General features: G+C 38.2%; 1 protein-coding gene across 3 annotated transcripts in view; it reads left to right on the forward strand.

The window, feature by feature from the left end:
• The first annotated feature begins 413 nt into the window (after positions 1-413).
• The window catches only part of SORBS2 (sorbin and SH3 domain containing 2), a 76645-nt gene continuing 53538 nt past the window's right edge, over positions 414-23520 (forward strand). For 2 of the 3 annotated variants that reach the window (XM_031048977.2, XM_005149051.3), the window contains exons 1-3: positions 9617-9677; positions 11271-11297; positions 12266-12390. In XM_031048977.2, coding sequence (XP_030904837.2) covers positions 9617-9677; positions 11271-11297; positions 12266-12390 — 213 coding nt within the window. Of the gene's footprint in view, positions 424-9584; positions 9678-11270; positions 11298-12265; positions 12391-23520 lie in introns of those variants that run through there. The other variant, XM_005149048.3, reaches the window with a different exon arrangement.

Genomic DNA, 23520 nt, shown 5'->3' on the forward strand with positions numbered 1-23520 from the left:
TTCTGTCTTTCAGTTTGCACAGAGGAGTGAGTGAAGTATATAAGCAGCTTTTAAAAGTACTTCCGCATTCCTGTATGGGAATAATTTTTAGCTTACAGTTTCAAGACCAAAAGTCAATCACTAGGCTTTTATCCGAGATCAGATGTTTATAACAGAGATACTAAACGTTTGAAAATAGAATGGCTTATAATGGAAGCAACAGCTCATCTTTAACTTTGGAAGGACAAGCAGTACCAATTTAATTAAAGCTGTGTTAAAATAGGACTGTCATTTGTATCACAGGGATTCTCCACCCCTCCCGGAAGTCCTGCTGCCATTTTGTACCACACATTCTTGTCTTGTGCAAATTAATAGATCATTTTATTTTCTACAGGAAATCTGAAGACTTTTATAGCAAATCCTCCAGTGTCAAAATGAACACAGGTATGCTGCTTCTATGAGATTTTTCTTTACTTTCACGTGTTGTTTAGTAAGCAAAGAAGGTCCCAAGTTTATTTTTCATGAACAAATTGTACTTGATGCTGAACTCAAATTAAGCAAGATATTTTAATAGTATGTCTGCTTATGTAGGCACATATGAGACATATATGTGCATTTGCATACCATATGTGATTTACATGCATGTTTTTCTATGTATGGAAATATATAGATGTGTGAAATGTACATGCATGTTTAGCCTTCTGTGTTCAAGTTACAAGTATCAGTTTTGTATGTGTACTTTTTTACGTAAAAATATGTACTATGAGGACCTAACAACTGTGAAATAGTGGTATTAAATTGCAGTTTCCAAAGAAAATGTATGTGCTTTAAAAGTGCTTTTTTTCCATTCTCTACAGTCATTAGATTAAGGAGCATATAAATACTAGCCTATATTATTAGCTACACTTGCATAATCAGATGAGGATATCTATTTTGTACTTACAGGGATTTGTTTTTTCTCTCAAGTTGTGATAAATGTATTGACCAAGTGAAGTACTCTATAGATAATCATCATCATGATCTTTGACAGCATACTAATATTTGCTCCTGAATCATTGACATCAATAGATAGTGCTGATGCTTTTGCTGGGAATGGGAATAGGCTTCTCAAAAGCAGAATGGTGAACTCCTGGCTTCATTTATGTCAGGTGCAGATTTTCAGTTGCAGTCAACTCGTTAGATGCCACAGGTGTACTGTCTGGTTTGTGGCATAAGAATAGACATATCCATCCTTTCCAAAACAGCTGGTTTTATCATTGATGGTACTGCTGCACTATGACAACTGACATGATGACTTGAAATAACCAAAATGTGTTCTGTGAACGTGAGGACCTGAACTACCTTTGAAGCCAGTGTCAGAGTTCCAGCAGCATGCTCTAAATCAAGGGGATTAGCTTTTCCATGGTATAGGTTGTTGTTATCTAGACCACTATATTAATCAGACTTCCTGGATTCCAGTTGTCTTTGACAATGACTGGGACTCTGTAGGACCAGGTTGGACAGACTTTTTAATACAAAGCTTAAATATATTGGCTCACTTGAAATCACTATATTTGTAAATATATAAGCAGGAGACATAGAATTTCTCTGTTGACTTTGTGGGATTTTTCCCAAAGTTTAGGTTGTTACTAATTATTTTCCAGATGCTAACATGGGTAGTGGTTTTTTCATTTATGGAAATACTCTTTGAAACTTGTCCTATCCTCTTGAATTTTTAGTGAAGATGTCTTCCCTAAACATGTCAGTCTGCATAATTAAGGTAGTACTGAAAGACTGCTTGCTTCAAAGAACTGTAATTACAGAAGCAGCTCAGCTGATCATTGTATATTTGATTATGATGACATTGTGTATTGCAGTCATACGAGTTATAGCTTCTACTTTGAAAAATGTGGATAGAGCAGTAAATTGACAGTTTGTGCTACGGCAGCTCTCAAGTAGGACTAAGATTTTACTAAGATTTTTTTGTGCAAGCTAGAAATTGGCAAGAGAAATAGATGTAAGATTTAAGTAACCTATGTTGCTGTGACTGAATAACTTCTCTTGGGGATTGGTAGTCTTCTGATCACACAGGAGCCTTGAAAAATGACTTACAATACCTGAACGCACCTGAAGTCCTTTCCAGTTACCTAAGGATATCATGACTGTAAGCTGAACTTTAAGTTACTCTGCACTTACAGAGTAAAAACATTTTTCATCCTGTGTATGCTTGATGTAAATGTGCATGTTACCAGCTGCACTAAAAGGAGGTATTGACAAAACATGTGGTATTTCCTATCAGTTCTATTGATGTAGATTGTTTCCTGATAGTAAAAAAAAAAATACATAAAAGAAAATAAAAAAGAATTAAAAAAAAAAAAGAAAAAAAGAATTAAAATTCAGTGAGTAGGGTGTAACAATGAACATTTTGCACCTACCTGTTCATAAACATTACTTCACTAAGGAAGACAGTGACTGCTGTGGAAGCTGTTCTGCATGGTGTTCTGGTTTAGTTGTGGGTTCCCCCCCTCCCCCCCCGCCTTTGTTGTCTTTGAACACTAAATGAGTTCTCCAGGTTTTGTATGTGTATATACATTTCACTGCTTTATAACAGGAATTTGTGCATGACACAATTGGAGGTTATCAGATACTATTGATTTGCCAGTAGTTTGTTTTATAAAATGTGCATTTCATCAGTTGCTCCTGCAGATAAATGAGCATTCTGATCTGGTGCCAGTAACTACTGAAGTGGCAAAGCTAGTGTATATGCAGCTTTAAAAAGAAAATCTACTGCTTAGAGTAGGCTCCTCTAATCCAATGCTCCTTGTTGGCTGCAGACTTGGCAGTCTGTCTCGGCAAACGCTGCAGAAGATATTTTTGTCTACAGAGAAAATGGTTTGAAGAGCTTTGGTTTTCAATACTCTACCATATATGGGAGGGATTTTTTAGCATTTGATGTTAATTCTGTACCACATGTTAGGAGGGAATATTCAACAGCATAAGACAATGAAACATGTCTATGCAGAGAGGAAGAGGGACTGAGGCCATTGTGCTGTTAGTGTGAGTGCCCTGAGTATCTGTGATCTGTGTGGCCAGCCACATCTGTATGTGGTGTATGCATGTGCTCATGTGCATGTGTCTTCTGGGAACATGTCTTGAGACTCACTACTGGTTGGACCGGGGGACACTGAGAGGCAGTAGCTTTGCCTGTCTTGGACTGCTGTATCCAGTACTATATATTTGCTTCAGAAGAACAGAATGAAAATAGGGAGTAAGGATCCCTGGTCTAAAGACTTCTAAATTTGAATTCACTCTGCAGACAAAGAGGGAAATTACACTGTTCACAAGTATAATTAATATAATAATTATCTGCAAACATTATGTTTGGGTGCCACTTTTCTTTCATTTGAGCTGTAAAAGGATATTAAAAATTTCCTGTGCCCGGGCTGCTCTCTCTCACCTCTTCACAAGAGATCACCATTGTTTCATCTTTAGCAGCTTGGTTTATGCCACTGCTTTTAATGACTCTGAAACAGCCTTTTCAGAAAAGAACCACTCAGTGTTCCTAAATTAAAATGTTGTTGTTTTGAATTGCCTCCATTCTGCTTTGGAGCAGGACCTGATCAATAGACTGTTTATAGCCAGAGATACAGCTCACTTAAGATGATGCTGCTTGTAGTGGAAGCAGTTGAGATTGTGGGTTTAGGGGTTAAAGTACCTATTTGTGGAGAGAGACAAAAGTAAGGCAGGAGAAAGAAAGAAGTGAAGAAAGGGAAGGAATGGAGAAAGGCTGAAGAGAAAAATTTTAGGAAGGGAGTTGGCAATGGGTGAGGAGCTGAATGGTGAACTAAGAAGAGGAAGAGAGCATCCAGAGGATACATATGCAAATATGCATCAACTTGGCTGGAGGGCAGACCACCACCTCCACCTATCTTTTCTAGTCAGTGGGTGGCTCTTTTCTTTTTTCTCTTTAATTGTAAGTCTACAGCATTGATCCTATCATTCAGGAGTTCATCCCTAAGTGGCCCTTTCTCTGCAAAATACTTTCAGAAACATGGCTCACCAGATGATAATCTTTACTGCCCCTTTCTCTTTTATTTTCTTCGGTACCAGCTAAGGATGCTGATTTGTCTTTTCCTGATTTGATTGGAGTATGTAGGGCTTGCAATATCTAGGCAACAACAGTCCTGGTTTGAGCTGGACTTTCATTTTAAGTAGCTGGTTTTTTTGTGAATTATTGCCCAACTTCGTATTCTGTTACTGCCTGCAGACTTTGCCTGATTCAAGTCATAGAATTATAGAATTGTAGAATAGTTAGGGTTGGAAAGGACCTTAAGATCATCTAGTTCCAACCCCCCTGCCATGGGTAGGGACACCTCACACTAACCCATATCACCCAAGGCTTCATCCAACCTGGTCTTGAAAACTGCCAGGGATGGAGCATTCACTACCTCCCTGGGAAACCCATTCCAGTACCTCACCACCTTCACAGTAAAGAACTTCTTCCTTAGATCCAATCTAAACCTCTGCTGTTTAAGTTTCAATCTGTTACCCCTTGTCCTATCACTACAGTCCCTAATGAATAGTCCCTCACCAGAATCCCTATAGACCCCCTTCACATACTGGAAGACAAGGTCTCCATGCACTTTTCCCTAAGCTGAACAGCTCCAACTTTCTCAGCCTGTCTTCATAGGGGAGGTGCTCCAGTTCCCTGATCATCCTCGTGGCCCTCCTCTGGACTTGTTCTAACAGTACCATGTCCTTTTTATGTTGAGGACACCAGAACTGCACACAATACTCCAAGTGAGGTCTCATGAGAGTAGAGTAGAGGGGCAGGATCACTTCCTTCGACCTGCTGGTCACACTTCTTTTGATGCAGCCCAGAATACGGTTGGCTTTCTGGGCTGTAAGCACACACTGAAGCTGGCTCATGTTCATTTTCTCATTGACCAACACCCCCAAGTCCTTCTCTGCAGAGCTGCCCTGAATTTCTTTTTTGCCCAACCTGTAGCTGTGCCTGGGATTGCCCTGACCCAGGTGTAGGACCTTGCACTTGGCATGGTTAAACTTCATGAGGTTGGCATCAGCCCACCTCACAAGCGTGTCAAGGTCCCTCTGAATGGCATTCCTTCCCTTTAGCGTATCAACCGAACCACACAGCTTGGCGTAATTGGCAAACTTGCTGAGGGCACACTCAATCCCATTGTCCATGTCAGTGACAAAGATATTAAACAAGACCGGTCCCAACACTGATCCCTGAGGGACACCACTCATTACTGGTCTCCAGCTGGACATTGAACCGTTGACCACAACTCTTTGAGTGTGACCATCCAGCCAGTTCTTTATCCACCGAGTGGCCCACCTACCAAATTGATGACACTCCAATTTAGAGACAAGGATGTCATGTGGGACAATGTTGAACGCTTTGTACAAGTCCAGGTAGATGACGTCAACTGCTCCACCCCTGTCCATCACTTTTGTAGCCCTGTCGTAGAAGGCCACCAAATTGGTCAGGCAATCTTTTCTTCAGTGTTTAAACAATATCTAGGAATACAGGACTCTCACTCCTGAAGAATTTGTCATGTCAAAGGCACAGGGAATTGTGCATATGTGTATTCATATTTGCACACATTTTACTTTTTTATATATACATACATTTTGTATAGTTTCATATATCCTAATTTATTCCTGAGAAACAGCTGTACAATATTAATGGCTTATAGTTTGCAAGTCAAATGATCAGATGAATGCTAATTCGGCCTTCCTTACTGTTTCTGAATTCCCTGTTCTCTATACTTACTGTTTTTTGATGTTATTGGGACTTTGGGAGTCTGGATGAATATAGTTAGTATTTGCAGGAAATTTGATGGAGCCATGAAAAAAAGGAACACAGGCTGGAATAAGCTTCTTGAAGTTCAATGTGAAAGGCTGTGCAGATAAGGGAAGCAGTTTGAAAATTGACTCCTTTGAGGCAGCATACAAATTCTTCTGATCCTCATTCAGATGCAGTGCCCTTGACTTAATGGGTGCCTGGCCTGAACAAAGATGGGAAGATGGAATCCATCATGCATATATATATGTGCTTGCCCACATGCATTCATATTTTATTCAAAATTTTCACAATTCAGTATGGTTTATTTGTGTGATTATGTCTTGATTGAGTGCTAACTGCCACTAGTTACTTTGTGCATGTCGTGGTTTAAACTAAATCTGCACGGTTCCCCCTTTGTTTCCCCTTCCCCCCCCTCACCTTCCCACTCCCGGAGGGATGGGAAGGAGAGCCAGAGGAATACAACTCCCACGGATTGAGGTAAAATCAGTCCAGCAATTAAGGTATAACAGAAATCACTACCGGTACCAATAACAAATCAATGTTAGAGGAGACAGACAGGGAGAGAGAATACAATACCACCCGCCACCACAAGGCCAGCCCAGAAGAGAGAGAGCTCACCCCTCCTCTCCCGGCCAGCTTACAGTTCCCTCTCTGAGCCCAGCCCGGAGTGTTAACCCCTTCCCTCCCAGCCAGCTTCCAGTCCCCTCCCCGAGCAGGACGTGCTGTGGTATGGAATACCTCCCCGACTAGCCCAGACCAGGTGCCCTATCTCTCACTCCTCCCTGGCAGAGCATGAGCTACTGCTGAACCCATGACAGTGCAGATACTGAGAATGTTATTGGAAGTTGTCATGGTTTAAACTCCCACGGGTTGAGATAAGAACGCTAACTAAGCGTATAACACAAATCACTGCTGCTGCCACCAATAATAATAATGATAAGGGAAACAACAGGGGAAGAGAATACAATACCATCTGCCGAGCGAGCCCAACTGAGCAGAGAGTGTCCTTCCGGGTAACTCCCAGTTACATCCCAGGCATGACGTGCTGTAGTATGGAATACCTATTTGGCTAGTTTGGGTCAGGTATCCTGTCTCTGCTTCTTTCTGGCTTCCACTCCTCCCTGGCAGAGCATGAGACTGAGAAAGTCCTTGGTCAGACTAAACATTACTGAGCAGTAACTAAAAACATCGGTGTTATCAATGTTGCTCCCAGACTGAAAGTCAAAAACACAGTGCTGCACCAGCTACTAAGGAGAAAAAATGACTGCTACTGCTGAACCCAGGACAGAAGTAGAGACCTGCATATTAGCTTCTATGTATAAGGGTACATGTTTTATGCTTATATGTATATAACCACTTGCAACATCTGTTTTAGCTATCTTTTATGAAGCCATGCCAAACACTTTTCTAGACAATGGGTTGTCCTGGGTTCAGCAGTAGCAGTCATTTTTTCTTCTTCTTGGTAGCTGGTGCAGTGTTGTGTTTTGACTTTCAGGCTGAGAACGTTGCTGATAGCAGCGATGTTTTCGGTTACTGCTCAAATGTTTGGTTTGTCCAAGGACTTTCTGAGCCTCATGCTCTGCCAGGGAAGCTGGGAGGAAGGAGAGACAGGACACCTGACCCAGGCTAGCCAAAGAGGTATTCCATACCATAGCACATCATACCCAGGATGTAACTGAGAGTTACCCGGAAGGGCTGGAGCTCTGGGGGGATGGAGGAGGTATCGGTCGGTGCTCGGTCAGGCAGGGTGGGGTAAGTTACGGGTCAGTGACTGGTGAGGTGTCGTATTCTCTTCACTTGTTACTGGCTTTATCATTATTATTATTAGTAGTAGTAGTGGTAGTGATTTATTTTATACCTTAGTTATTAAACTGTTCTTATCTTAACCCGTGGGTGATACATTCTTTGGATGCTCCTCCCCAACTCTCTGGGAGCTGGGAGAGCAAGGGGGGGGAGTGAGTGAATGAGCTGTGTGGCTTAAACCACGACATGGTTCCACTAAGTTCAGTTCAGTTACATTAAAAATTAATTTGGAGCAAAATTTCTTGAAGTTATAATGATAAAACATTTGTAGTAAATTTTCTTATTGTCTTCCTTTTCTCCCACTTCAGTTTCTCTATCCTGAAATTCAGGAAGGTAGCTCTTGAAAAAAATACAAATAAAGCATCACTTTGTTTGACTAAAAGATGTGACAGTACAGTGAAATTGTTTGCCTGTTAGCTTCTATTAAATAAAGTATGCTGTCAAAGTCTGTTCATATTCGGAGAACAACAGAACCTCAGTATCAACACATCATCAAATCTCATTGGAATTACTTCTGGTGTATGGGGGGGGAGGGAATACAAGAATGGAAAATGTGGTTTTAGTTATCATTGCCATTCTGTATTCAGGCAAGCAAACTGAAATGAGTGTGCAGGCTTGATATAGCCACTGTCTTTGTTTCACATGGGCAGCATCAATAATTAATTGCAGGTAATGTATTGCTTTCAACTATTGCTGATTGAAATAATTTGGCCTTTTGCCTTGAGACTTGGAATTGGCAATGAGTCTTTGGAACCACTTACACCTGAGGCAGTGGTTCTGATGTTTGCCAATGTTAACAACTACTTAATGCATATCCTGCAAGACCTGTGGCCAGAGGGTGCAGCTATTTAGGAAGAATATTGGAATGAGCAAAGAAATACCAGGAGCTCACTTCTCTTGCAGATGTGGGTTGAAGATGTCTTTGTAGTTCAGATTAATGCTATTACAGGAAATAGTTCCTACTAATAGTTTGCAGGTCTTCCTGAAGCGTAATTTTATAAAATTCTCTGTCATAGGACACAGATACAAAAACTGTTGCAGCCCCTGTCATAGTTGTTGTTCTTCTTGACTTCAGTGGGGCCCTGTATGAAATTTCAGTAGTATAAAATATGAAAATTAAATTAGCTATTATAGTGAAGAGCAGAAAAATATCCTAGTTAAACATAATCAAGATTAATATAATCAGGAATATTTATTAACTTGCTTTAATAACTATGATAGAGTTGCTATAAAGCTAAGTTGTGGGAATACCTACCTTCTAATAATAACAAAGTATTCATAAACCAGAATGACAGCTAACTCCAAGTGAGAAAGGAGCAGAGAGCAAGGAAAGAAAGGAGTCATGTAAGATCCAGAAGAAGGGTTTTTTTTCTGGTCTTTGCTGTCCAGAGTGATTTTAACATTTTAGTCATTCCCCTGGGATATTATTGGGCTCCAGATACAGATTTTTTTATCTTCCATTAGATAAAAAAGAAGGGGGAGAAGGAAAAGAAAGATGTTTTATCAAAACAACAAAAAAAAAAGCCACTTTTGTTTCTTGAGCTTAAAGGATCCAAAAGACTGAACAAAAGCTGATCAAACATAAGCTCAGTTTATGAATGGTGTCTTTCTAATGCATACAGTGAAATGATTTTACAGTGCAGATAATTAATATTACTCTGGAATGCTTAATTCTTCATCTTGATTACTTGTTTGGTTATACTAATTAGCTATAATTAAGCAGTCTTTCAGGTGACAGAATGTATGTATTTTCCTAATGGATCAAGTATTAAATATTGCTTTGTCATTTTCTGTGACATTTATTGTTGTTTAAAATTTGTGAAATTTTACACATTCTGCTAATCTGCAAACCTGCAAATTTACACATTCCTGCAGCACTTCCCTAACTGCATGCTAATTTTCATGTGTGTTCGGTGTATCTCACACTGTGATATGTTGCATGTGCTTACTCCCTTTGTCTGGGGCCGCTGTCTGTAATGTTTTGTGCTTCCAGATAGCGGTGGGTGTGCTCGCAAACGTGCTGCAATGTCTGTCACATTAACAGCTGTGAAGAGAGTTCAGAGTTCTCCAAACCTATTGGCCTCAGGTATAACTGCTTACCAGGGAGATATTGCTCCTGAATGGCTTTTCTATTGTGTTGTGCGTTCCTGCAATATGACTGCAAGGAAGAGAAGGGTAACTGTATTTTCTATCACTGTCAGGTCTGCTACTTAGTTCTACAATACTCTTTAAAAAGTAGCCTTAATTTCTCTCTGCCTGTGCAGAAAAAACATAGGAAAACTTAGGAAAATATGGTTATTTATAGATTAATTTTGCCTTTGATATGTATTTTGAGTCTCATGTCCCTTGTTTTTTTTCAAGATAAGGTTAGCATGAAAACTAGGTTTTGTTTCTATCAAACTTTGTTTACTGCAGCTTGCTTTAAAAACTCTTCTCAAAGGAGGAGAATCTGAATGAATGAATCTGGATGACAAAGTGATTGTCAGAGCCAGATTAACTTTAAAAAATAATTCCTCAAGCATGTTTTCCTAAAACTGTTTAAACAAATAAAAGCATGCAGAATATTCAGTAGACAGGCAGAACTGCTTCATAGCAATACTCATGACTGGTTTAATTAAGTTAATATTATAAATATGATAAATAATTGGTATTGGCTGCCCAGATTCACTACTGAATTAAGTAGTTGTAAAATCAATTAAGAATCTTGGGTAGTGTAGACTGAGTTACACCAAGGTGAACATGCAGTGTTCACAGCAAACAAAGATAATACAGGAAGCTGAATAGAAAACAAGCTGGAATATTTTCTTTGGTAGTCTTTGTTTTGTAGATTTTTCAGCTATAAAACTGATAGAGCTGTTAGAATTTACGAAGCAACTAAAAAAAATGGTTGCTACTCTTTGTAAGGACAGTGGAAGGGTTATTGGGATTACTGCATGTGTGTAAATTTAAGAAAACAGTTCTTATTTCTTAACAATGCTTATAATAAGTTTTTGTCATTTGAGCATCCAGTACAAGCCTCTTGCTGTCTTGCTTTTTTGCACTTAAAATTAATGATAAGGCATGCTCTTAGTACTACTATATTGTGCATTAAAAATATTTTTAATTGGTATAGAGGTGTCAGAATTTTAGTTTCTCTAGGAGAAAAAAAAAAAAAAAACAACCCGACCAATGTATCTCCAAGTAATAGAAAAAAGCACCAGACCTTCAAATCTGTTCTGTGCTGGCAGTATGTATACATCAGTTTCTGTGTTTTGCTTTAAAGTGATGAAGAAAGCATCACACATTCTAGTGTGAAGAGGGAGAAAATCCTGACAGAATCTGTAGACATCTTTCTTGGTTTTGAATTAAACCTTTTCAGCTCAATCTTAATGGAATTATAATTCTTTTGGTAGATAGATTTTAGATGACAGTATATCACAGTATTTACTAGAAAAAAAAAGAAAACACAGCAAATGTTTGTTTATTATTGGTTGTCTGAACCAGCAGTTGCTCTCAGCACACCATAACCTTCTATAGAACTTGTGCGATAAACATTGTACGGTTACCTATGCTCTGATATTCTGAGGTATGCTTAGGTAAAGGGAGGGCCTTAGGTAACTGAACAAAAAGACTCCTACATGTTTTGTGTCATCATGTTTTTATATCTAACACAAATTAATGCTGCTTGTTTCTTTTCCAGGGTCTGATTCTCAGTCTCCAGATTCAGGTAAATAAAACACTGTGTTTATGCATCACTGTAATACCATACAAGTGGATGAGTGATAACAATCTTCCACTTATTTAATATCATTCTTCCACATTCTTTAAGGAAAGCATTACTGAAATTGTGATAATAATTGCAAGTGGCTAAGACCTCAAATTCAGCTCTCATTTGAAAGTAGTATTTCCTGTGACACTGTATATGTAATCAGAAAATTAATTTTCTGGGAGAGTATGAGCTGCTAATTTGCTACCTTCAGCTTTAGTGGCACTTGCTGTTTCATTTTTAATGCCTTACTCAGGATTGCAAGTTCTGCCCATCCCACTTACCAGCCTACTCACATAATGTGTTACTTTTCCCAGTTTCTTCGAGTATTTTGTCTTCAAATCTGTAACTTGTTGAGACAGGATAGTATCTCCCTTATGTTTGGCCAATGTCTTGAGGGCTTTTCAGAGACAAAATATAGTTGATTGGAAAGTAGAGGTGACATTCAGATTTGGAAATAAGATGTGTTATTGGAACAACTGATCAGGTATTGAGGTGAAATTTCATGTAGCCACCATGACCAACTAACTTTACATGAGCTGAGATGTTTTTCAAAATCCAACACAGCTGTGAAGTTCAAGACCCTAATCTGTGGAAGTACTTTAGCCTGCTTTACCTAGGGGCTGAAGCACCAACACCTCAAAAGGACTTTCAAGGTTAAAATTCATAGTCTCTAGGAATGCTGTGGGGAAATATCACACCGTTACCAGCAGTATTGTGAACCCTTGTGCTTTCTAAAGATAATTTTTATGTAAAGCAGCAGCTTTAGCCCTGTTATTGTGACTTCCATGGTGATAACGGCAGCAATGTCAGTTGTTCAGTAGCCAAACTTTTCCACAATTTGTTTAATAACTGGCTTGCTATGATGATAGCAATAAAGAGATCTACTAATCACCAAAAAATGCTTGATTCTTTTTTCCTCACAAAAGCTTGGAGATCTTACAATGATGGAAGTAGAGAGGCATTGAATGGAGATGCTAGCAGTTCATCTCTCACAGCAAAAGGTTTTAGGAGTGTACGGCCAAATCTACAGGATAAAAAATCACCAACTCAGGTAAAACTGATGAACACACCAACTTTCATTTTCTGGCATTTGAAGGGGGGATAGCATATATTAGATGGGATAACTCTATGGAACATTGTCCTGATGTCTTCCAGGTAGCGCAAATCATCACTTTATATGGGTTGTTGCAAACTGTTTTACCGCATAGACAGATAAAGCATACTCCACATAGAATGCATGCCTCCAGGTTAATTACCAGAAATTGCTTTCAATGAACAAGACAGCCAGCTATATAAAAGTAGGTCATACACAAATAAAAGCTTTCTGCGAGTGTTTCCAGACTTCAAAGAGTATTTATTAATATTTTATACTCAGGGAAATGCATCAGTCATCAAAATAATATCTGAGGACAAAGGTTTATTAATTATAAGGTAGGCAATGTTTCTGCCTGTTTTGCTGAACAATATAATTAGATCACACTAGAAAAACCCCAACAAAACAACAAAAACAAAACAAACCACCAGAAAGCACTTAAGTTGGAACCATATTTATCTGTCAAAAAAAGATCAACATACCAACATCAATACTGTCTCCATTCCTATTTTAGTTCAGAATTTTGAGGTTCTATGTGTTTAATATATGTGTGTTGTCTGTGAATAATAGCTTGTAATCTAAGATCGTGGAGTACATTTTGGAAATTACTTACATATCTGAATAATTTTACAGTAATAATGCTTATTCAATGTAATAATTGGTTTTTTAAAAGAAAATGGACTTCTGTGGGCTCCCTTCTGATCCCACCTTACTCTGAGCAAATGGAACATCTGGCTTTCTGAACACAAGCTGTACAGACCTGCACAGCAAAAGGTGGTGGGAACCTGACCAATTCAGTTGTCTATTGAATTGAACAATGTTGGGATAAAGCCCCTTAAGTTGCTGTTGCTTTATTTAAGATAAAAGTTAAACCAAGTTTATCTCCTGCTCTAACATTTACTTTCTTTCTGTTTCTTCTTCAATGTTATTTTGCTGTGTGTGGATGCTTTTGGCAAATAAGGCACCTCTGCCACCCCCTAGAAAAGAAAGTTTTCGGAAAGCAAGAGTAACTAATCACAAGAACAAAATTAACCTCCAGGAAGTAACAACTGATCCAACTAAACACCTTCCCACAGATACTGTCTATTACACTAACGAGAAGTCTGTCCAGGAGACAATGTCTTCTCAAATATCTAACCTAAGTATGTCCTATGCGCAAAAAATCATTAAACCACTGACCTCAATCTCCAGTGCAGGCACAAGCACAGTAGCTGGTATTAGTACTACTCTCCATCAAGGCCAAAGGCAACAGTCTCAGAAACGTAGGGTATCTACCTTGAAATTAACCCGGACACGCGACCCAGCCAGTAGCATTCATTGTAATACACAGCAACAGCTCAAGCCTGTTGAAGTGCCAGTATTCCCACAAAGGCCTGTCTCACCTGCCTGTAACCCCATGCCTGAGATACACACAGCATCTCTTTCCATTCAGATAGCTCCCACCCCTGACAATAAAGCAGAGCCTGAAATCCAAGAACATCCACCTAGTGTTTCTCCAGACACTTCAAAGATGTCTTCAAAGGATTTGGGACAAAAGTCTTCAGTTCTTCCTTCTTCACAGGCTGCAGAATGCCATGTGGTATATTTAATTTTTCCATCTTTTATTTTAGATCATTCATGAATCACTTAATAACTGCCTGTTTAGTTATACTTACATTACCAAAGTTAGACCTTGTGTTTTCTGGGTAAAACTACCTGTCACATGGATCAAAACAGAACTGAACAAACCTGAACTTTTGTTCAGAAATAAAGAAGAAAGAAAGAAATTAACCCAGCTGAGATGGAAGGTAGACTTTTTCTGGGGGCACTTTATGGTGTACAAATGCACAATAGGAAATTAGTGGCTTGTAAGTGATGCATCTTCATCAAAAACCTTTTTTTAATCTAGAATAATACTCAAACTCTAAGCAGAATGACTAAAGATAATTTATCTTCTAGCTAATTGATTTTTAGAATTTTAAAATACAAAATACATTTTGCAATTTCTTTTCATTTTAGAATCTGTTTTAGCTTCATTGTGAGCTCTCAGAAGTCAGAAGAGTAGCTGTGACTTATTCAGGAATTCTGCACTAATTTTTCTGCCTTCTACTTGGCATCAATGTGAGGGAAGAATAATCAGAAATTTGGCAACTGGGTTTCTTTAACTGAAACAATACAAATTTCAGTTGCGTTCATTTACTGATCTCTTGCCTGCAAAATTCAGCTGACATACTTGCTAATGCTCAGCTTTAATATGAAGATGCTTATCTATCATCACAGTGCAGTGTTGGAGCCAGTTTGCTAGCTCTATGTTAAAATACATACCTAATTTACAGTGCATATTGGCATGTAGGTGGTGTAAAATTCTGCATCAGGTGAAGTCCCAGAGCCAAGATGCCATGGGCTGCAGTTAAGTAAAGGCTACAGCTATACGTATGAAAAGATTTATTTTCTGGCTCAGATTTCTGGTTGAAATATTGGAACTTTCCTAACTAATGCCAAAAATTATGATCCCCTTTAGCACTATATCTTGTGGTATTTCCAAAGTTCACAATTCCTCTTACATAGACAAATTAACTTTCAGCTTACTGTGCATGAGAGTAATTTCACTTTTTAAACTGTTACAGATTTGCAGGCTCTACAGGACTTTATGCAGCAGTTAAAATACTTTTGTATATGCAGATCATAGGTTGCTATGTTAAATCCTGTCCTTTAGGGATGCTCTCCAGCTGTAAATTAGGCCCACCAGAAACATTCAGGTCTCCCACAGAAACTCTCAAAAACCAAATGCATTTAGAAAGGTGCTCTAAAAATAAACAACTCTCCCTCTGCATCTGGGTTTATGTATGTGGAGGAGAATGAGGTAAGATTGGCTAATCATCATCACTTCTTAAGAAGTGTTGAATGAGAATTTCTCTGCATGCATGTGTATGTGTGTAAAGAACTTGTATTATGTCAGAGTATGGAAAAGTACAGCTGAGAGAGAGCCTGTATGGTCCAAGTTCATGCACAACAAATTTTCACTATTTTCTAATGTATCTTATTATGTTTGTGGTCCTATTTGCACTTCATTTCAGAGCTTGTCTGCTGAAACTTTAGGAGCAAGCAGTGTGTGGTATGAATCACCACGTGACATTTTGTAAGCAGTCTTACTCAGAGAAAGGTTAAATTTTTTATTACAAGTATATAGGAAAGAGAAGGATTCAAGTTACTCAGTATTAGATTTTTTTATACTGTTACATACTTGAGAGATGATGCTGCTCTGTACCATATTACAGATATGGGAGAATCTAATCTATTTCACCAGAAAAATTAACACTCATTAGTATGAGACCAGTGGAGGTAAACTGTTGCCCAAATTTCTTGTAAGAAAAAGTTTTAAACTGATGAAGAATCTTGAGCTGCATCTTCTGAAATAAATGCCTGATACTTTTATTGCTCATTTTGTTCCTGGGTTCATAAGTGTCCTCTTGTACTAGATACCAATCTCTCAGATTGAGGATGCAAAACATTTGTCCTGTTTGTTTGAATTCCACAGATGAGTGACGCTTTCTTTTAGCCCTTGTGGTCCTGAAGGAATAAAAACTAGTGTACTAGATGCTTGTAAAAGTGTTGCTTTTGCTAGCCTCATGGCTATGGAGAAGTGGATCAAGGAAAATAAGCCTGGAATTTAAAAAAAATCATAATAATCTGAATCAGTATATCAAATACATTAGTTTGTTAGATATTGGGAGAACATTGAGTGGTGTAGAAGGGGGACAAGGCAGGTTTCAGTGTTTTGGGAACAGATGGCAAGCAAAGAAACTCAAGCACATAATTTTTAAGTTCTGCATCATTAGCGTGGTTTTGCACAAGGGCTGAACTCCACCTCCTTATGCTGAGTTTAGAATAAGAGGCCTACTAGGTACTGAAAGTGGGCATGGCAATATAACTTGCAGCACCAGTTTAGAAATTTTTACATTAGCTTTTAACAATTAAAAATAAAGGTATTTTTACCCATTTGTGCAAGTGTATGGGTGTAATTCGATTGTTGACTACTAAACTCTACTATGTATTAACAAAATGAGTTTATTCACTTATGTCTAAGTCTCTATCTGTGTCTTGACTGTTGAAGCAAGGCCAGCACTTTGGTGTCATTAGTAATATCACACCACTCCCCACAGATGTTGCATTAAAATGATAGATGACTGGTTTTGAAACCCATATGAGGCTCATCTGTCTACTTCATGTGAATTGGGTAGCAACTGTATTCTTCAGTTTTACTATTTGATGGAAGGTGAAGATTTCTAAGGACCAGCAGAAAGCTGCGCTTGAGACCTTCAGTTCACTTCAGGACTGTCATGATTTTTCTCTCTCAAGCAATGCTCCACAACTCAAGATAATCATGCAGTCTAACTAGTTTTTCATCATTCTAATTGGTTAAGTACTTGTTTGGCATTTAATCCGGGTGAGTTCTGCAAGTGTTTCTTGTGCTAGTAGCAATAACAAACCTAGTCTGAAGCACACTGAATGGAACTGGTATTAAAAGTTTTTTGGAGTCACAGTGATGAAATATATGGATTAATAGTAGCCAAATAGATAGGTTTTACCAACACCCTATGTTTTTTAAATGGTGCAATCAGTTTTTTAAAACAATGTGGTTTTAAATCACCATTTCAGCCACTCTTTCCCAGAGTAATGGTTGTACCTATGACAGAATTGTAAAACTAGACAGAATATTCAAGTTTTACTCTACAAAGCTGAGAAACTTCACACTGAGAATCAGTACCTGGAATTGCTGCATTCCTTCTACCCACGTGGTAAGAATGATAACTTTATATTCTTTTTATTAATTTAGCTTGATGAAATCAACTGTTGTTTGCCAAACACAATTTCGTTCTTCAAGAACTCAATTTCACTAGCTCTCTGGATGCACCCTGAATATCTGTTCTTGTGTTGTCCATCCCTTTTCTCAAGCATTCAGGCAGTCTTCCCCATTCAAAGCCAGAAGGCTTACTAATTTCTTAATTCTCCAGAATTTCCTGTTATTTTAACAATTTAGAGATCAGTTTACATATATTGGCCTAGTCATATGTAACTTTTCTTCCTGGGAATCCTAAGAGCATATCTGCTCTCAAGAACTTCAGAACTTCATACTGGCTTTCCCTTGTAATTGCACTATGATCTCCTGGTTCATCTCTTTTTCTGGAGAACTTGAATTATGAGATGAACAATGAAATTCATCATGAATGATGGTTGTGTCTTCCCTTTGTGTATCTGTGAGGTGAAATGAGTTTTTCTTTATGTGAACATAAATGCACATATATTAAACCCCTGATATACTAAGCTGTATAACCAGCTGTTTCACATCTGCATATGATTGCTTCTTATGAAAATATTTTAATAGGGTTATATTGTTCTTCTGAAGTTTCTATTGGCAAATTAATTATCACTAAAAATCATATCTCCATTTACACTCATACACTCAGTTATTGATTTGCCTATTAAGAAGTAATTTGCTCAGATTTATGCTATGGAAAGATTTCCTTTTATTCCCCCAGTCATGGATTTGAAACACTGCTGTGAATAAGGTTTGAATTTTAAGCTAAGTTTCTTCACCATTTTAACTGCAGATTTTAACAGCAGCTTCTGGCTGCTTTTATGTACCCCAAAGGTCCAGTAATGCCAAATGGTTCTCTTGAACTATTTGGAACAAGTGATGGATATCTCTTCACATGCTTAAGATTTTTGTCTGAAATGCTTATTCATATGGATGGTCCCATTGACTAGAGGAAGGTTATTTGTATAAATTCCACTTGATCTCAGCAAGAATTATGAAACTGGACCCCTAGTGACCTCTCATAAGTACGACAGTCTGGGTCTTGTTAAAGTTGTCCATAAGAGCTTTAGAAGGTATTTTCAGATTTTGTATTAAAACGCCAAAATGGTATTTTAATCTGGTTGCTTGAAACATTTTTTGAATTATTAGAGTTAGATATCTTCCTATTCTGAGCATAGGAAATAACCATAGTGTTGTTTGTAACAATGTGATATCTATGATTAAATGTTTCTTTTTAAAGTAGTAATTATTGCATATGGTATCTTACTGTCCTCTGTTTTACCTAAATTTAAAATCCCAAATGCTCTTCCCCTGTAACTATTCCAGAGTTCCGCAGCCCAACCAAAAAAGAAACCATTAGGCAGTATTTTGACATACTTTGGAATTGACTGAAAGCTTGTGGCTAACAGGCAGAATATAAGGGTTTGTGCAGCTGTTTAATAAAGACTAGATGCCAACATGCTTTTCTTGTATCTTCAATTTGAAAAGAAGCTGCAGATCCAAAAAGCCAGTTTCTGGACTGGTTTAAACCCAGTGTCCTGTGTGTGCCTTGAAATAACAAAATATAAAGCTCATACATGGTGTGGCAGTTTTCAGAAGCACTCTTATGGGGGTGTTCCCTGTTTAAGGAATGCTGAAGCCAAACAAGTAGCATGTTTTGTTTCAGTACAAAGTCATCCGTGTCCTGTTCTTGTGCTCCCGGTCTGTGTTGTTCCTCAGATTCATACCAGTAATCCTAACAGTCCTTGTGTCCTCTAACGTTGAAAAGGCTCCTATGTATACACCTTATCCAGTAGGCTGACAGGGTGCTTCCAGGGTGCTTGGAAATTCTAAGGATCATCCAAACGTTTTTGTTACAGAGGCAGTGGAGAAGATCTATTCAGTCACAAGAGGCAAAAAATTCCACAACCTATTCTTGCAGATTATATGAACTTTCAATATTATTGTTCCCATTTAGCTTGCAATCCTGCCCATTTCATGTATTAGTTTCAAAATGATACCTGTCCTCTGACAAAAATAGAGAGCAACATATACAGAGATCAGACTTGCAGATCCTTTTTTCCTTTTACAAACAGAATGAACTTGATGTTCTCTAGCCTCACATATTTATGTTAAGTATAAAATAGTGTGATCCTTCTTGACACAAAACTAAGATCATTAGTATTTGCAGTACGTTATGAATATGCATCCCTAGTGCACTATGGTTTCTGGCATTGCTTCCACTAGTATTTGATGCATTAATTTCTTTCATGTTTTCCTTCTTTAATGTAGAGTGTGGTTGATTTATTTCCTAATCCATGTCAATGTGAACTTCCTTGGGCTGCTCAAAAACTTAGACTTTGTAATTCTCCTACACACAGCAAGAGGCAAAGGGAAAAGTTTTTTATTCATTTAGTAATCTGTTTCTTTTCTTATTTTTTTTTCCCTCAAATCTCAGCTTGGAAACCAGAAAGTAACTGCCCCTGTGATGGAGGTAAATGCTTCACAGACACACAGACAAACAGCAACAGAAGCTTCTCCACTGCCTCTTCCTCCCGTGGTACCAGTTAACAGAGCCTCTTTCTCACCAGACAGTGGCACCCATCTAGTACCATATTCTGTGCCAACGCTTGACGATTTTTTGCCTTCACGCTTTTATAAAACCCCAGCCCTTTCACAGTTTTCATATAAATACCCATACCTAGCTTCTCAAAGTATTATCCACAGGACCGAAACAGCCTCTGTAAGCACAGATTCTGCCATGAGTGAGTGCTCCTCCCACACAGTGAGTGAGTCCTCCACAGCCATTCTAGATGAGCTGCAGACTTGTAGCTATACTACTGACTGCTCTGAAACACCTTCCCCAACCTTGAGCCAGATGTCTGCTGTGTCTGATGGCACCACCTTAACCAACACTGCTGCCGCTTCTCATGTAATTATGCTTCCTTTTTTCCTCCTCCATTTGTTCAAACAGGTAGTCAAAGGGGAAAAGAATTCAAACTTGTCTGTTATCCTGTTACACAGACAAGTGTTCTGTTAGTATTCTTTTGTGTGTGCTTGTAGTCTGACAGTATGTTTTGCAACAGTTGTTAAAGTCATTGGCATAGCAGCTTTGGTAATAAGAAAATGATAGTAAGTTGTTGTACGCTTGTATTGTCAGCTAAGGTGTATCAAACACTTTGCTTAAAATAAATGAAAATAAATTCAATACCTGTTCCAAATGCATTAACAGCAATCAGCCTGTAGAGTTTGAAGAGATTTGTTTAAAGTATTGTTAACAATGTACAGGTCTGTGGAGTTTGTAGCCTCTGGGCTGCCACTGTTTTTGGTTTATACTGAGGTACAGTTTTCAATAATACAACTTGCAAATTCATAGTACATGTTGGCAATATTTAATGCAGTTTTTTCCCAGCCATGACCACTGACTACACGATACTGTTTTTCTCTCCTCTAACTAGCCGTTTCCTTTCCTAAGCACAGTTTCTTATAGGAATGAACTTCATAATCTTGTAGTACCCAAGTGTCCTGTTACTTTTGTGTTGGTTAAATCAAGGGAAAAAACAGCCTGCAATTAGACATTTTATATGTATGTTCACTTTTCTGTACCTTAGTACACTCATATATGGGTGGAAAGAAGGTATGGAATTTGGGTCAAATCCTGATCCCTTGTGATTTCTTTTGGGATTATTTGCATGACTAAAATGAGTCAGAACAAAGCTTTCATTTAAATTTAGCAATTCATTGCTGAATTGCAAAGTAAAAAGATGTTCTGAGACCAAAGTTTTACTGGGCCACAGAAGTGTTCAAACTTTATACAACTCCTTGAGCATGTTATCATTTTCAGGTCTGAAAACAGAAATAGTGTATGTATTTTTTTAAGTTTTGTATATATTTTACAACCATGTTGAGCCCAAACTTGCACAATCACCTGGAGAGTCAATGCTCTGTTGTCAGTGCTCTGGATGCTGTTAAAAAAAAGTAATATTAATAACAGGTATGTGAAAGCTGTCATTCCTAACTCTTGTCACACAGTTCTGCAACTTTGGTTTTGTTTTACATTTTTTCTTTTTGAGAGTTAGTACTGTGAATCTGCATACAGTAGTTGTAACCAAAGATACCATAACTGATACAGACTGGTACATCTAAATAAAGCACAATCACTACAAAGCCATTTACTAGCTATAGGAACATGGAACATTTGTATTTTCTTCTAAAATAATCAGATAACTGTTTTTGTTTTCTTTAAGCAGTATTTTTTGTAAGGTGAACTGAACAATCCTTTTTGGGACAGTCTCCCTGTAGACGGATATGTTGTGGTCAGATATGACTACCACTTTCTCTCTTACATGTGGCAGGGATGAGCATAGCAGCTGTTCAGTGTTAATTGACAAAGAGAAAGGATGAGTCTCCCATCAAAGGACAAAAGTCCCCAGACAGTCTTAACAGCCCCACAGAAATTTAACTACTGGCAAGACCCACCCCTGCAGTATAGAAAAGTCTTCATCTCCCATCCTCTTTAGGGGAGGGACAGATGACTGTAAATGTGTCTGTGAAATGAGAAAGTGATGGGGAAGCTGGTGGCACACATGCACATGCTGCTAGTAGCTCTACTCGTGTAATGGTCTTCACTGTCAAAGGAGACTCCTGTTGGTTTCATAGATGAAAACTGCTGAGGTAACAATAAAAGTGACATAGAATTGTGGCAACCAGCACTGTACCTGCATAGGATGGAACCATGCTTTCAAAGACATTATATCCACATTGGAGATGTTTTTTAATTCTTGAGGTCCTTAATGAGAGCTTAGGCAGAAAGGCTTTCTGAGAAGAAGAAACAGCATCAGGAACAGCTGAATCAACAAAATTGTAAAATGTTCCAGGCAAAAGGCAGAGCTAAACATAAAACTGTGGTTTATTTATTTGCCATACTTTTAGTCACAGATTACAGCTTCTTTGAAAACCTGAAGTATGACAATTATTATTCCTATTTGGGCTTATACTTAGAATTGGAGTTGTAATCAGAGAGCTGCTGATTTGGGAAACTATTTTTTCTGATTCTATTCCAATCACAAACATTTCCCTTATAAAGTAATTTTCATGGGTTCTTTATGGGGTTTTTTATGTAATTTGAAATTGTGGAATCTAATGAAAACTTGGAAATGGAAGTACACATTAGATTTTTGCCTCTTCCCAAGTTCCAGGACTGTCTTGAGCTTCAAGAATTGATTCTGAGTATTTTAGCCTATTTCAACGTCTGGAGGCTGTGCAGCATGGCTGCACAAAATTGCCTAGGCATCTGTAATGGTACCTTGTTACTTTTGCTGCCTGCCTCAGCATAGAGAACCTTAGAAAATAGCTCCAGTCCCATATGGGTGCTTTGCTCTGCTCTGATTCAAAAGTCCAGAGACCTGCTCTTTCTGATGCTCAGGCAAATTAAAGGAAGCTCAAATCTGGTACCTAAGAGGAATCTTTACGAGACTGATTACCTAGAAGCAGAAGTAGTAGACTCTGCTAGCAGATGAGCACAGTGTGCTGGAGGTAAAACTGGAGGAATTTAGGGACATGAGTAGCATGAAAGAGATGAGGATTATCTTCCCAGTAGAGTGGGAAATAAGTGCATTTGGTGAAAGTTATTTTCTGTATCATCTTATTTTTGCACAAAGGAGATTATTTAGCAAAGTGAAAGGTCTAGTTCACAAACAAGCATTTTAAAGATTTCATTTCTTTTGCTTCCTTAAAAGCAAACCCAGAAATATTGTATACATTTATGACTGATATCCATCAGCTACTTGCGTGGATCCTGTTTTCACGATAATGTGTACTACTTAGTGTAAGAGCTTTATTGTCTAAACCAGATACTTGGTAAAGCCCAGCTTTACCCAGAATATTTTAATTTTTTATTACAGTAATTCATAAGAGATGCTTTCCAGTCAGCAAAGAACGTAGACTAATTCTGCTCCTCTCCTCAGTGAAACAAAAGCCATACAAATTGAGTAAGAAGGTGTAAGGAATTTCTTTTGTAGGAGAGGATGGTGTGAGAAAAGCCAACTTATTTAACATTTTGGTTCTTAACTTTATTGAGGAAATATTTAAAAACAAGGTTTTAATGGTAACATCACTGCAATACAAATGCTTCAGCTCAGTTCTGAAAAAAGACATCCTTACACTGAGAAACCCTGAATGCATCTAGGACGTCGCATGATGTCTGCATAGGAGTTAGAATTTGTTTTGCTTTCTTAGCTATCAGAGGCTGAGGCATTAGAATTTCAAATCAAACCAGTAATCTCCAAAACACAAATGTATACAGAGGTCAT

The sequence above is a fragment of the Melopsittacus undulatus genome, chromosome 7 (assembly GCF_012275295.1).
Source record: "Melopsittacus undulatus isolate bMelUnd1 chromosome 7, bMelUnd1.mat.Z, whole genome shotgun sequence".
Taxonomy (NCBI): domain Eukaryota; kingdom Metazoa; phylum Chordata; class Aves; order Psittaciformes; family Psittaculidae; genus Melopsittacus; species Melopsittacus undulatus.